The sequence below is a fragment of the Mustela lutreola genome, chromosome 9 (genome assembly GCF_030435805.1).
Source record: "Mustela lutreola isolate mMusLut2 chromosome 9, mMusLut2.pri, whole genome shotgun sequence".
Classification (NCBI taxonomy): domain Eukaryota; kingdom Metazoa; phylum Chordata; class Mammalia; order Carnivora; family Mustelidae; genus Mustela; species Mustela lutreola.
The window spans coordinates 126,114,712-126,127,942 of NC_081298.1; the positions used below are offsets into that span (position 1 = coordinate 126,114,712).

The following is a 13,231-nucleotide window of genomic DNA, read 5'->3' on the forward strand; positions in this document are numbered from 1 at the left end:
TTCCCCTCTCTGAAGGACCTGCAGGATAGGGGCACCTGGTTGGCTCAGTCGAAGAGCATGAGACTCTTGATCTCAGGGTTGTAAGTTCTAGCCCCACATTGGGTATAGAGATTACTTAAATAAATAAGACTTTAAAAAAAATAATAGGGGTTCCTGGGTGGCTTAGTTGGTTAAGTATCCAGCTTGATTTTGGCTCAGGTCATGATCTCAGGGTTATGAGATCCAGCCTTATGCTCAGTAAGGAATTTGCTTGAGATTATTTCTCTCCCTCTGCCCACCCCCCCACCCCGCCCCCTGTGCATGTTTTCTCTTTCTCTCAAGTAAAACTGCAGGATAGAGGGAAAGAAGGAGGAAGCAATAGCATCAGGCTATTGCTGATGGTCCCTCTCCGAATCCACTGAATCAGTGGGTTCTCCAAGTCAGTGGCTCTCACTTGCCCACTTGTTTGCTATCTGCTTCAGTTTCCTTTTTTAAAAATATGGACGCTTCCATCCGGGAAGATCCACACATGCAGTCCCCCTTGGATTCAGCTGCCTCTGCCCTTTGTGACTCCTATATCTGTATAAGCCCCAACTGACCCATTTGGGCCATCTCTATGCCCCTATTCAGCAGGAAGAAGTTACAGAAGATGAGACCTTCCACCCTCAGCAACCTTAAAGATTTAAGGGTTAGAACTGTTCAGAGGGGGATGATGTAGGAAACAAAGACAGAAGAGAAACCATTAAATTTCCATACTACCTGTAGCCCATTGACAAGTCCTTGAAACAGGCAGAGTGACATTCCTCTAGAGATTCAACTGCCTCAATGTTATTAGGCCCAATGTTATCAGCCCCAATTACTTTGCTTAGAGCAAAAGACAATTCTAAATCCTTCCCCCACCTCCCCCTCCCAGGATCCTATAAATCTCCTTTAACATATAAAAATTCCTTTGGAAACTTCCTTTAGCTCTACTCCCCAAGAGACAAGTTAGCAATCCTCGCCCAAGCATATGACCCACCAATATGCATCTGAAGAGTCTCATGACTGAGTTTCTACTAAACAGTAATAAATGACCTTTCCTGTCAATAGCTAGCCCCCTCAGGATCCTTGTTTCCCAAATACCTGGGAGGCTTGCACTATCCCTAACCCCTCTCAACTTGAAAATATATAACAGGCCACCACTCCTCAGGACCTCAGTGCAGCTCTTTCTGCCCATGGTACTGTCCTCATGCTTTAAACAAAACCACCTTGGGGCGCCTGGGTGGCTCAGTGGTTTAGGCCTCTGCCTTCAGCTCGGGTCATGATCTCAGGGTCCTGGGATTGAATCCCGCATCGGGCTCTCTGCTCAGCGGGGAGCCTGCTTCCCCCTCTCTCTCTGCCTGCCTTTTGCCTACTTGTGATCTCTCTCTGTCTATCAAATAAATAAATAAATAATCTTAAAAAAAAAAAAAAAACCACCTTTTTGCACCCAAAACAAAAAAAGGGACTCTGAGGCCCAGCACCCTTAAATTCTGATTCCTTGGTTCTAGATTATATGTCACCCAGACATTTGTGAGTGTATTTGAGCCCACTGATTTTAATGCCTAATCTAGTTCTGAAATCACTTTTCAATACTGCTGTGGAAATCGCAGTCCAGCTGGATATGTTGGGAAGTCTTTTGGGTCCTGCTTTGGCCATGTGTAATAGTTCCCCAATCCAGTAGGGTCCATGCCTCCTGGTCAGACATAGACCATGATCAACTTAAAAATGGGTATAGTTCTAAAGTTTGTTTCTAAGTCATGTAGAGAGTGTTTTTGATAGAGGTGATGTTTAAAAATTTCATTTAGACTACTACCATGACATAAAATGGCCAATGTGGTTTAAAATTTTGTCTATTACCTTTGATTATCACTGCATGCTAAGGCAGTCTAAGACTCTTGTTTGACATCCCTCAATTCTGAGCCAGATGAAGGTAGGGGCTTTGGAGAATGAGAGACTAGGCAGAAAGAGAGACAGATGGTCACAGGCTAGTGGGAAGGTTTAGCTGCTGAGAGGTTGTTACGGATTTTTTTTTTAAGATTTTATTTATTTATTTATTTGACAGAGATCACAAGTAGGCAGAAAGACAGGCAGAGAGAGAGGAGAAAGCAGGCTCCCCACTGAGCAGAGAGCCCAATGCGGGGCTCAATCCCAGGACCCTGGGATTATGACCTGAGCCGAAGGCAGAGGCTTTAACCCACTGGCCACCCAGGCATGCCAAGGTTGCTAGGGATTTTAACCTTTTTTTTTTTTTTTTTTTTTTTTAAATAGTGCTCCTAAATTAGGCAGGCACTCCGCTCTTTTGCATTATATTGTGCATTCCAAAACTGTATGCAGCCCAATGCAGTACATTTCAATAAAAATCAGATATAAAAAAGTTTTAATACTAATAATTAAGAATAAAATGATGGTGGAATATTATTCAATCATAAAGAATGCAAAGTTGCCACTTATAACACCATGGGTAGAACTAGAGCATATTATGCTAAGCAAAATAAGTCAGTCAGAAAGACAAATACCATATGAACTCATTCATATGTGGAATTTAAGAAAGAACAATGAGCAAAGGGGGAAAAAAGAGAAACCAAGAAGCAGACTCTTAACTAGAGAGAACAAACTGATGGTTACCAAAGGGGAAGTGGGAGGGAGGGATGGGTGAAAGAGGTGATGGGGATTGAAGAGTACACTTACCATGATGAAAAATAAAATAATAAAAGGAAAGATTAAATTTGCTGATATTTAATATATGAATTGATAGAGGTACATGCACATAATTTGTTTTAAAAGGAATAAAACAAATACTGAGGGAAAGCTAGTACAAGTAGCTAATAGTAGAGATAATGAAGGAACCACTGGATATTATTAAAGCACTAATTCCCAGGTACAGGTGTTCATATGTACTGCTACTATGCTCACTAATTATTAAGGGATGATTTGTTTTTATTTTTATTGCTAAAGAAAAAGTAAACTTTGTTCTAGGATATTGGACAAGGTTTGAAATAAGGAGTAAAGGATTAAAGAGGTGTATAGGAGGGGCACCTGGCTGTCTCAGTAGGTGGAGTATGCAACTCTTGATCTCAGGGACATGAATTCAAGCCCTGTGTTGGGCATGGAACCTACTTTAAAAAAAAAAAAAAAATTGTAAAAAGAAAGAAAGATACCTAAGAAATAGGGTTTGAAGTAAACCATGAACATGAAAGACAAAGGAAGAAAGAGCAGGATGTTTTTAAAGAAGCTTGGAAGTTGTAACTAAGGGATGTGGACCCTGTGCTGGCCTCCAGAGTAACTTGGTTACTACCTAGAGCCAGATGTTTAGGTTAGAGCAAGACAAAGGTGACGCTTTAATGGTAATAAGGAGGTAGAGTAATTCCCAGAACAAACTTTGAAATTTTGCCTGAGAATTTCACAGTGTTCCCTACCTTCTGTCCATAGTCCAAGTTCAGACTTTTCTAGTGATGGCTTGTGCTCAAAACATCATCTCATCATTATTATCCAGGAGAACTTCAAGTAGTGAAGTGATTAGGAGGAGGGAGAAGTGTGGTGGGTCTTTTGTCCTCCCCAGGTTAGGAGTATTCTTGGTAGAGGGCAATAGAGCCCTGTTCAGTTAGAAATTCTTAAAATAGCAGAGTGTGACTGGACTATTTCATAAATGGCCACTGTTGATGTCATCTTTTTTTAAAGTTTTTATTTGAATTTCAGTTAACATACAGTGTAATGTTAGTTTCAGGTATAGAATATAGTGCTTCAACACTTCCATACAACACCCGGTGCTCATCACAAGTGCATTCCTTAATCCCCATCACCTTATCAAGACACCCCACACACACACTTCTGGTAACCATCAGTTTGTTCTCTATAGTTAAGAGTCTGTTTCTTGGGGCACCTGGGTGGCTCAGTGGGTTAAAGCCTCTGCCTTCAGGTCGGGTCATGATCTCAGGGTCCTGGGATCGAGTCCCACATCCGGCTCTGCTCAGCAGGGAGCCTGCTTCCTTCTCTCTCTCTGCCTGCCTTTCTGCCTACTTGTGATCTCTCTCTGTCAAATAAATAAAATCTTAAAAAAAATTTTTTTTTAAAGAGTCTGTTTCTTGGTTTGTTTCTCTTTCTTTTTCCTCTTTGTTTTCTTAAATTCCATATATGAGTGAAATCATATGGTATTTTGTCTTTCTCTGACTTACTTTGCTTAGCATAATACTCTCTAGCTCCATCCATTAGGTTGCAAATGGCAAGATTTCATTCTTTGTGTCTAAGTAAAAATCCATTGTAAATTATTTTACTTTTGATAACACTGGAAAGTCCATCTCCATAAAAATACAAGAGGATGTGGCTAGAGAACATGGTTGAGTATATTTATTATATACCTGGGACTGACAGTATGGATTGCTTTGTAGATTACTTATTTCCTACTGTGTTCAGTTCCTATTGCTGCTGTAACAAATTTCCACAAATTTAGTTTCTGAAACAATAACAAATTTATTATCTTACAGTTAAGAAATGTCAGAAATGAGTCTCACTGAGCTAAAATCAGAAGTGTTGAGGGCACTTGGGTGGCTCAGTGGGTTAAAGCCTCTGCCTTCGGCTCAGGTCATGATCCTAGGGTCCTGGGATTGAGCCCTGCATCAGGCTCTCTGCTCAGCAGGGAGCTTGCTTCCCACCCACTCTCTGTCTACTTGTGATCTCTGTCAAATAAATAAATAAATAAATAGATTTTAAAAAACTGTTGGCAGGGCTGTGTTCATTCTGGGTGACCTAAGGGAGAATTCATTTCCTTACCTTTTCTAGCTTTCCAGGTGGAGGCTGTCTGCTTTTCTTGACTTCTTCAAAGACAGTGAAGTGGGGCTAAGTCCTTATGCTGCCATCTCTTTGGTCCTCCTTGATTCTCTCTTCTTCATGATTACATTGGGCCCACTTAGATAATCCAGGCTACTCTGTCTCTCTCTCTCTCTCTTTCTCTCTGTTTAGTTCAGCTAATTAGCACCTTAGCTCCCTTAGCCATATAACCTAACATATTCACAGTTTTTGGATACCTGGACATCTTTGAGCGGGCAGTTCTTCCACCAACCACATTTACTATTTAAATAATCTCATAAGCTGATCTTTAAAATGAAACAGATATGGTAGTAGTCACAATAATGGCCTAAAATACATTATTCTCATTTGGGGGTTTTTGCTGTTGTTATAAATTCCAGCTTTGTTATATTTAGCAAGTACTACAGCAGTTATGTTTTACAAAGTAATTAATTTTGAATGCCTTTTTCTTGTAGGTTATATTTGCCGCAGCTTTTCAGGGTCCTCTGCTTTGCAAAGTAAGTTTAATTTCTTGCTGACATGCTTACACTGCTTTTTAAATTTGTTTAACAATAAACATGTTTACAAATAATTGTCTTTTCCCTTTTAGCCAGAACCCATATTAACTATGGAGTCAAAGGGGATGTGGCTGTTGTTCGAATTAACTCACCCAATTCAAAGGTACCTAATTTTAACTTGCTGCAGTCTCTTTCTCCTAATACATTCATGAATCCAGCGCTGAATAGGAGGGAAAGAAATCCACCAATTTGGCAGTAATCTCACATGAATTTATAGTTTTGTTAGTTTAGCAAATTGTTCAAGGAGTGCAACTTTCTGGAGCAGAGGTCCTTGTTTAAGAATTCCTTCTAGATGACCTTAGGTCTCAGATTAACATCCGGGATTAATGAAATTAGCCTTCTATTGTTGTGTAGCATGCTGAGGTGACTTATTAGATAAGAACCAAAGTGCAAGCTTTGTTTTATAAGAGAAATCACCTGTTCATCTTAACTACCAGGTTGTTATACATGCTTTCCTCATTACCTGCCTGATGTCGTTATCTGTAGAAGATTGTCTGTGTTAAATGTGGTTGTTAAGCTTCCTGAGGAACTTGAATGAATGACTGAGTGTAGTTCACATATTGGAAGTCAGGTTCTGTTCTAAGTGAAGCCTCATTTGTTTTTGGCAGATTCAGGAAAGCATGGGGCATTAATCCAGTCTTTGCCAAGATGACCTTTATTGCAGGAGCTCATGCTTTTTCCCCCATCTAAAATTGATGTTAAGAGGGGCGCCTCGGTGGCTCAGTCGTTAAGCCTCTGCCTTTGGCTCGGGTCATGATCTCAGGGACCTGGAATCGATCCCCACATTGGGCTCCCTGCTCAGCAGGAAGCCTGCTTCTTCCGCTCCCTCTTCCAGGCCCGTGCTTGTGTTCCCTCTCTCGCTGTCAAGTAAATAAATAAAATCTTAAAAAATATATATATATATGGTTCAGTTGATTAAATGTCTGACTTAGCTCAGGTCTGGATCTCACGGTTGTGAGTTCAAGCCCCACATTGGACTTCACACTAGTCTTAGAGCCTACTTAAGAAAACAAATAAAATTGGTATCAAGTTTTCATACTTCAGGAATCCTCTTACTAAAGGCCTAGATGGAATAGGAGGACGTAGATGGAAGCAATTAACAACTATCACAAATTAAGGAAAATAACCAGTCCCCCTCACTAGGATGAATTTTGGTGCCCACTGACCAATGATTCAAACTTAAGATATTTTTTCAGAATTTTCTAAGTTGAGCATTTTTTCTGAGCACAGACACAACACATCCTTATAGTGGGAAGTTTGAAAGCTATAGAGGAAAATAACAAGTCATTCATAATACAAACCCAAAGGCAAATGCCTTCAACTTTTTTTTTTTTCTTTTTTCAGTTTTATTCTTTGGAGAGAGCGAGCATGCACAAGTAGGCAGAGCAGCAGGGAGAGGGAGAGGAGAAGCAGGCTCCCCGCTAGGCAGAGAGCCTGATGTCAGGCTCGATTCCAGGACCCTGGGACCATGACCTGAGCCGGAGGCAGACACCCAACTAACTGAGCTACCCAGGTGCCCTGACTTTTAACATTTAATCCAGTTTCAACAAATAGCTTTTACAAAATAAGATCACACTATATGTCTAACTTTGATTCCTTTTTTTCTTAATGTTATATGAATTTTTCCTTACCAACAAGCAGGTGTAGACTTATTTGTAGCTCACATATGATTCAGATTCTTAGGAGTGTGACCCTGAATTCCTCCTTTGAGTAGATGTATTTTATGTATATGCTAAAGATTTTGAGTCATTAATGAAGACACTGATGATACTATAGCCAGTTCAAAGAAGAATCCAGAGTACCTACAAATTTATAGATCAGGAATATTGAAATAAATGTGCAAATGGAGACAAACTGATTTTTCCACATGGAGCTGGTTGTATCTTCTGGGACAATTCGTTTGCATGCCTATAGACAAGAATATTTTTTAATTGCTTTCAGTTATCTACACAGAGATTTAACATAATTCCAAAGAAGCGGAAAAAAGATAATACAGAAGGGTGTGCTATAGATAATGCAGTTTCTTTGAAAAACAAAATTTCCTCTATCTAAATAATGTTACAGGTGGAAGTTGTCCCCGTCTTAAAATTGATATGTTGAAGCTGTAAACCCCAGTGTGATGGTATTTGGAGGTGGAACTTTTGGAGTTAATTAGGTTTGCATGTGGTCACGAGGGTGGAGCCCTCATGAAGAGATTGGTATCTTTTTGTGTGTGTGTCAGTGTTTTTTTTTTTTTTTTTTTTTTTTTTTTAAATTTAAATTCAGTTAATTAACTTACAGTGTATTACTTCAGAGTGTACGTACTTCTGATTTAAAGCCTTGGATTTATGTGTATTTCCCTTTGGCAGGTGAACACGCTGAATAAAGAACTGCAGTCCGAGTTCATGGAAGTAATGAATGAAATCTGGGCTAGTGATCAGGTCAGAAGTGCCGTCCTTATCTCATCAAAGCCGGGCTGCTTTATTGCAGGTGCTGACATCAAGTGAGTTTTCAAAGATTGGAAGTCACATTTCATCTTGGCTAATAGTATGTTTCTCAGGCCTCATCATTCCTTCTCTTAGGAGAAGGTGGAAGTAAATTCTCTGAACGTTTTCTTTTTTCAAGTTATTTTCACAAGTGTAATAAAGTTGATAGAAGAGGGGCTTGTTGCTTAAACCATGTAAGACTAAATCCTTAAAGAAGTCGAAAGCAGTTCTAAGAATATTGGCGTAGAATAAAAACTGCTGTACAATGAAACTATGAGGTGCCCTTTTTTTTAACCCAACAGACCAATAAATACTTAAAAGTTTGAAAATACCGTGTTAGCAAGGAAGTAAGAAAGTTAATATATTACTAATAAGAATGCCAATTGCTACAGCACCTTTGGGAAACATTTTGACAGCCTTTAATGAAATTGAAAATGCATATATCATCTAATTCAGTGATACCTCATCTAGCTATATATATACTAAAGAAATCCACCCTTTGTTTTTAAAGACGTGTGTATAAGGATGTTCAGCCCTGTGTAGTTTAAAATAGTAAAGAATTTGAAGCAATTATATGTTAGTCATTAGGGAAATGGAAAACTAAACAAACTTTTATATGATAAAATACTACAGAATGGCTCAAAGGAATTAACTGCATCCACAACATAATGTTAGAGCTCGAAAATGTTAAGTTTTATAGACCTTTTATAGACTTTTAAAAATATATTTTATTTATTTATTTGACAGAGAGACACAGCGAGAGAGGGAACATAAGTAGGGGGAGTAGGAGAGGGAGAAGCAGGCCTCCCGCCTAAGGAGGGAGCCTGAAGCGGGGACCCCCATGAGCCAAGCCTAAGGCAGATACCCAAGGACTGAGCCACCCAGGTGTCCCTTAAAAAAAAAAAAAAAGCAAGTTATAGAACATTCTGCATAGCATGTAGTTTATATAAACATTTTTAAATCATAGTGAGATGCCTTTGTTATTTATAGATACAAATATATAGTTGGTCTGGAGATACACTACAAATATTTGAGAATGGTTGTCTCAGGGAAAATGAAGTAGCTGGTAGGACTCTGAGGTTGTCAAAGGGAACTTTAGTGATGCAGCTAATATTTTCTTTTTTTAATGGTGGAATTTATGTGTATGTAACGTGCTTACAGTTTTCTAAAGCATTTATAAGGAGGTGAAATTCTATCGTAGTGTTAGTTTAATGGGCTAAAATGTTACCAGTTGTTGATTCTGTCAAATACAAGTATTTGTTTTATTATTCTTTGTACCTTAGGCAATGATAGCCAGCATTAGAGGCTTAGTAATTTGTACTTAAGGTGTTTGTATAGTTTTAAATCTTGCTCCACATTGTGTACTCTTTTTTTGTTTATGTATAGTAATTAGGAATTTATAAATATTTTGGGGGTTTGTGTGTGTGTGTGTGTGTGTGTGTTTAGAAAAAGCAAAATTACCTGTATCAAGTGCTTTTTCTTCTAGCTCAGTTATTTGAGCCTAGCAAGGCACTGATGTACCTGGTACTGGCTTCCTATATCCAGAGGAAAATACTTAGCAGCTTCTGTGAAGCTAGCTGAGCAACTCCCAGTATGTAAAATGCCAAAAACTAGTTACCTTTGTTCAAAGGTACAAAAGCCACTTTAAATGCATTTAAGAACAAAGTAGCAAATGAAGCAAACTGAAACTAAAGGACATGACGTACAGTGTTGTTCTTTTATACTCACTAGGAGATAAATAACTTGAAACCTTTTTTTTTTTTTCCCCACTGTTATTTTGATTGCTGTTCAATCTGGGAGTTACTTGATAGTAAAAATGGTTAATGTGATAGTGAAAATATTTACCAGAAGATGATTTTCTCATGTACAGAAAGCTTTATGATCTAATGTGTTTTTTTTTTAATAGAAAATAAAATTACACAACATGTTTTGTTTCATGTTCTCTGGATCCAGAAATCTGACACTCTTTATGGAGAGATGATGTGGCTTTATGGAGAGATGATGTTGCTGATATTAGTGCTGAGGCAAAACCATTCTTAAACTCTTGAGTATTTGAAGATACAATATCAGATATTGGTAGATGATAGGGCAGGGATACAATGGATGAGGTATTAAACAAAGTAGGGTATAATTTCATCTTTTTTTTTTTTCTCTTCTCTGCTTTCATGTTTACTACAGCATGTTAGCCTCTTGCAAGACCTCTGAAGAGGTAACACAAATATCACGGGAAGGACAGAGAACATTTGAGAAACTTGAGAAGTCCCCAAAGCCTATTGTGGCTGCCATCAGTGGAGCCTGCTTAGGAGGAGGACTTGAGGTATTGATTTCTTTCAAAGTCATTGAGACATTGTTCAGCATATTGATGGGAATTATAAGCTGCAAACCTGTAGGCTATGGTTTTGCCTGCAAAAAGTTCTCGGAGGAGGATCAGCTTTCTTTTTAGTTGTCAAACTTCTGGATAGGTTTCAATCCTTATTTCATGGCACAGAGCAAGTAACCAAAAGTGTGATGTTTTCATTTTTATAAATTGAAAAGATTTGAACTACATCTCCAAGGTCGTCTTCAATTCCCAAAACCTGGTTCAGGTTTGCAGGGCAAAGATTCAGAAGTGTGGTCCATGCTTTCGAGCTACTTAAGTCTAGATGAGACTCACAGAGCGTAATATGTGTTTAAGTGCTTTGTGAGCAGTGAAGATAGTGAATAATGTAAGATTTGAGAGGAGAGATGCTTGCTAGACTGGAGCATGTAGGAAAGGAGAGGAGAAAATAAAATAACATTTAATGAGCATTTATCACATGCTGGGCTCTATGCTAGACACTTTCACATATATTAATTAAGGAAACCTATGCCTCGTCCTAAGAAATCAGCAGAAATTGATTAATCAAAAAATAATGAGGAAAAAGATCATTTCACATATGGCATGGTATGAGTAAAGACAACAGTGAGCAAAAACAATGGTAGGCAAAGCCTATTCGATCACTGTAAGTAGGCCTGTTTGATAGAAAAGGAGGGTTTCTGTAGGATACAGGCCTTCTTAACTTGGCTTGCAATGTACAGTGATGTATGTGTATTTTTCTGTTTAGACCTAGCTTTCAGCAGGTTTTTAAGGAGATCCAGAACCCCAGGAAAGGTTCATTAGGGGGAAAGTATGAAATAAGCCTGGGACGATAAATTATAGAAAGCATAAAATACATTCCTGCTTTGTAAGTAATCTTTAGACCTTTGCATATCTGAAGATATTATAAAGTTACATTTTCTAACATTCTAATTTTCTTTTATTTGTTTGAAGCTTGCCATTTCCTGCCAATATAGAATAGCAACCAGAGATAGAAAAACAGTATTAGGTGCACCTGAAGTCTTGCTGGGAATCTTACCAGGAGCAGGAGGCACACAAAGGCTGCCCAAAATGGTGAGTTTAAGCCCCCTGTGACCTTTAGAACCTCAGTACCTATAGGTCCCTTTATCTATTCTTTTTATTCAATTATGGTTTGGTTTTATGTTGTTTTTGCAGTATTTGGTTTATTTAGGTTTGCATCGGGAAAAAAGCATAGTTTATTCTTAAAGCAAAGATTAAGAGTTAAGTTATAGTAATAAAGAGAGCTCCTCTGATAGTATTTAAAAAGTCTTAAAATTTCAAATGACAGGGAAGTTGGATGGGAAAGGTGAGTATGCTAAAATTGTTATCGTGCATTAAGAGCAGATGATTACATTCAAGTTCACAGGGATAACAGGTCTCTTCTTCATACATTCTCTAGTTTTGGCCATCAGACAATTTTCTATTTTCTAGACTAAGCTGCTATTTTGAGAACACATGAAAATACATAATATAGAATTGGAGATTCAAATAGAACACAGACCTATTTGTTATAAGCAAGAGAAATGTAACCTCAAGTTATGCTCATCTTTACCGAAGACATAGTTCTTTTAAGACATCTGATTCCAACTTATCTTAGATTTGGACACTACCTTAGTCTACCAAAACTGCCTTGGATACTTAACATCATAGAAATAAATATGAATTGCTCTTGTAATTCTTTTTTTTTTTTTTTTAGGATTTTATTCATTTGAGAGAGAGACAGAGAATGAGCATGAGCAGTGGGGGAGGAGGCAGAGGGAGAGGGAGAAGCAGACTCCCTGCTGAGCAGGAAGCCCAGTGCAGAGCTCCATCCCAAAACCCTGAGATCACGGCTTGAGCTAAAGGCAGATGCCTAACTGAATAGCCACCTAGGCATCCCTTGCTCATGTAATTCTTTATACAATCACACGAACATTAAGAGTTGAATCAGTATTTCACAGAAGGTGTTTCCCAGGTAGCAGGAACTAAAAAATCTGTGGGAAATGGTCCTCACTTTGTATTGATAGACATAATGACTTTACTTTTCTACAAAAGAGAAAAAAATGTAACTGTGATGCTGTTTCTTTTTTTTTTAACTTATTTAAATTCAACCAATTAATTTATGTATTACATAGTTTGAGAGATAGAGTTCAGTGATTCATCAGTCTTATGTAACACCCAGTGCTCATTATATCACGTGGTCCTTTATTTCCTCTGATACAAAAGGCACAATATGGATATTCATTGTAAAAATTTAGAAACAAAATAAAATAGGGTGTATAGGATCAGTAACAAATTTTATTACTGGTGTTTGATTTATTTTCTTAATTCTACTTTTTTAAATTCCTTGATCAAAATGAATTTTTTAAAGATTTTATTTAGAGAGAGCATGTACATTGGGGGTGGGGGGGACAAAGGAAGAAGGAGAGCCCCAAGCAGGTCTTGATCCCACAACCCTGGAATCATGACCTGAGCTGAAAAGTTGGCTGCTTAACTGACTGAGCTACCCAGGCATCCTAAGTCCTTGATCAAAATTACTGATTAATTACTAATCCCTGAAGAAGTATAAAGGTAAATATTTACCTTTCTGGAACATAATAGTTTTTTGGGGTTTGTTGTGGGTGGGTGTGGGTTGTTTGTTTGTTTTTACCTTTTTTTTTTTTTAAGATTTTATCTTTACCCCAGCATGGGGCTCAAGCTTACAACCCTGAGGTCAAGAGTTGCCTGGGTTCCAATGGAACCAGCCAGGTGTCCCTTGAACTTATAGTTTAATTTGTTCCTTCTGTGCACATTACCATCTTACGAGTTTTTCAAATCCATGGGTCATATTTCATGATAATTGTGAGCCACATCTTTCTCTTGATTTGGATCATCTCAACTGCTGTATTCTATAGAACCAAAAGAAACCAATCAGGCTTTTGAATTCATAAGGAGAGGAGAAAGACAGTCAGACTTAGAGGCTACAGAGCAATGTTTTTTTTTTGTTATTATTTTTTTTAAGATTTTATTTACTCACAGAGATCACAAGTAGGCAGAGAGAGAGGAAGGGAAGCAGGCTCCCTGCTGAGCAG

General features: G+C 38.2%; 1 protein-coding gene across 1 annotated transcript in view; it reads left to right on the forward strand.

The window, feature by feature from the left end:
- Positions 1-13,231, forward strand: part of HADHA (hydroxyacyl-CoA dehydrogenase trifunctional multienzyme complex subunit alpha) — a 47,440-nt gene that overhangs the window by 4,174 nt on the left and 30,035 nt on the right. The window contains exons 2-6 of the mRNA XM_059132443.1: positions 5,259-5,300; positions 5,393-5,463; positions 7,709-7,842; positions 10,004-10,142; positions 11,115-11,234. Of these exons, the coding sequence (XP_058988426.1) occupies positions 5,259-5,300; positions 5,393-5,463; positions 7,709-7,842; positions 10,004-10,142; positions 11,115-11,234 (506 nt within the window). The remainder of the gene's footprint in view (positions 1-5,258; positions 5,301-5,392; positions 5,464-7,708; positions 7,843-10,003; positions 10,143-11,114; positions 11,235-13,231) is intronic.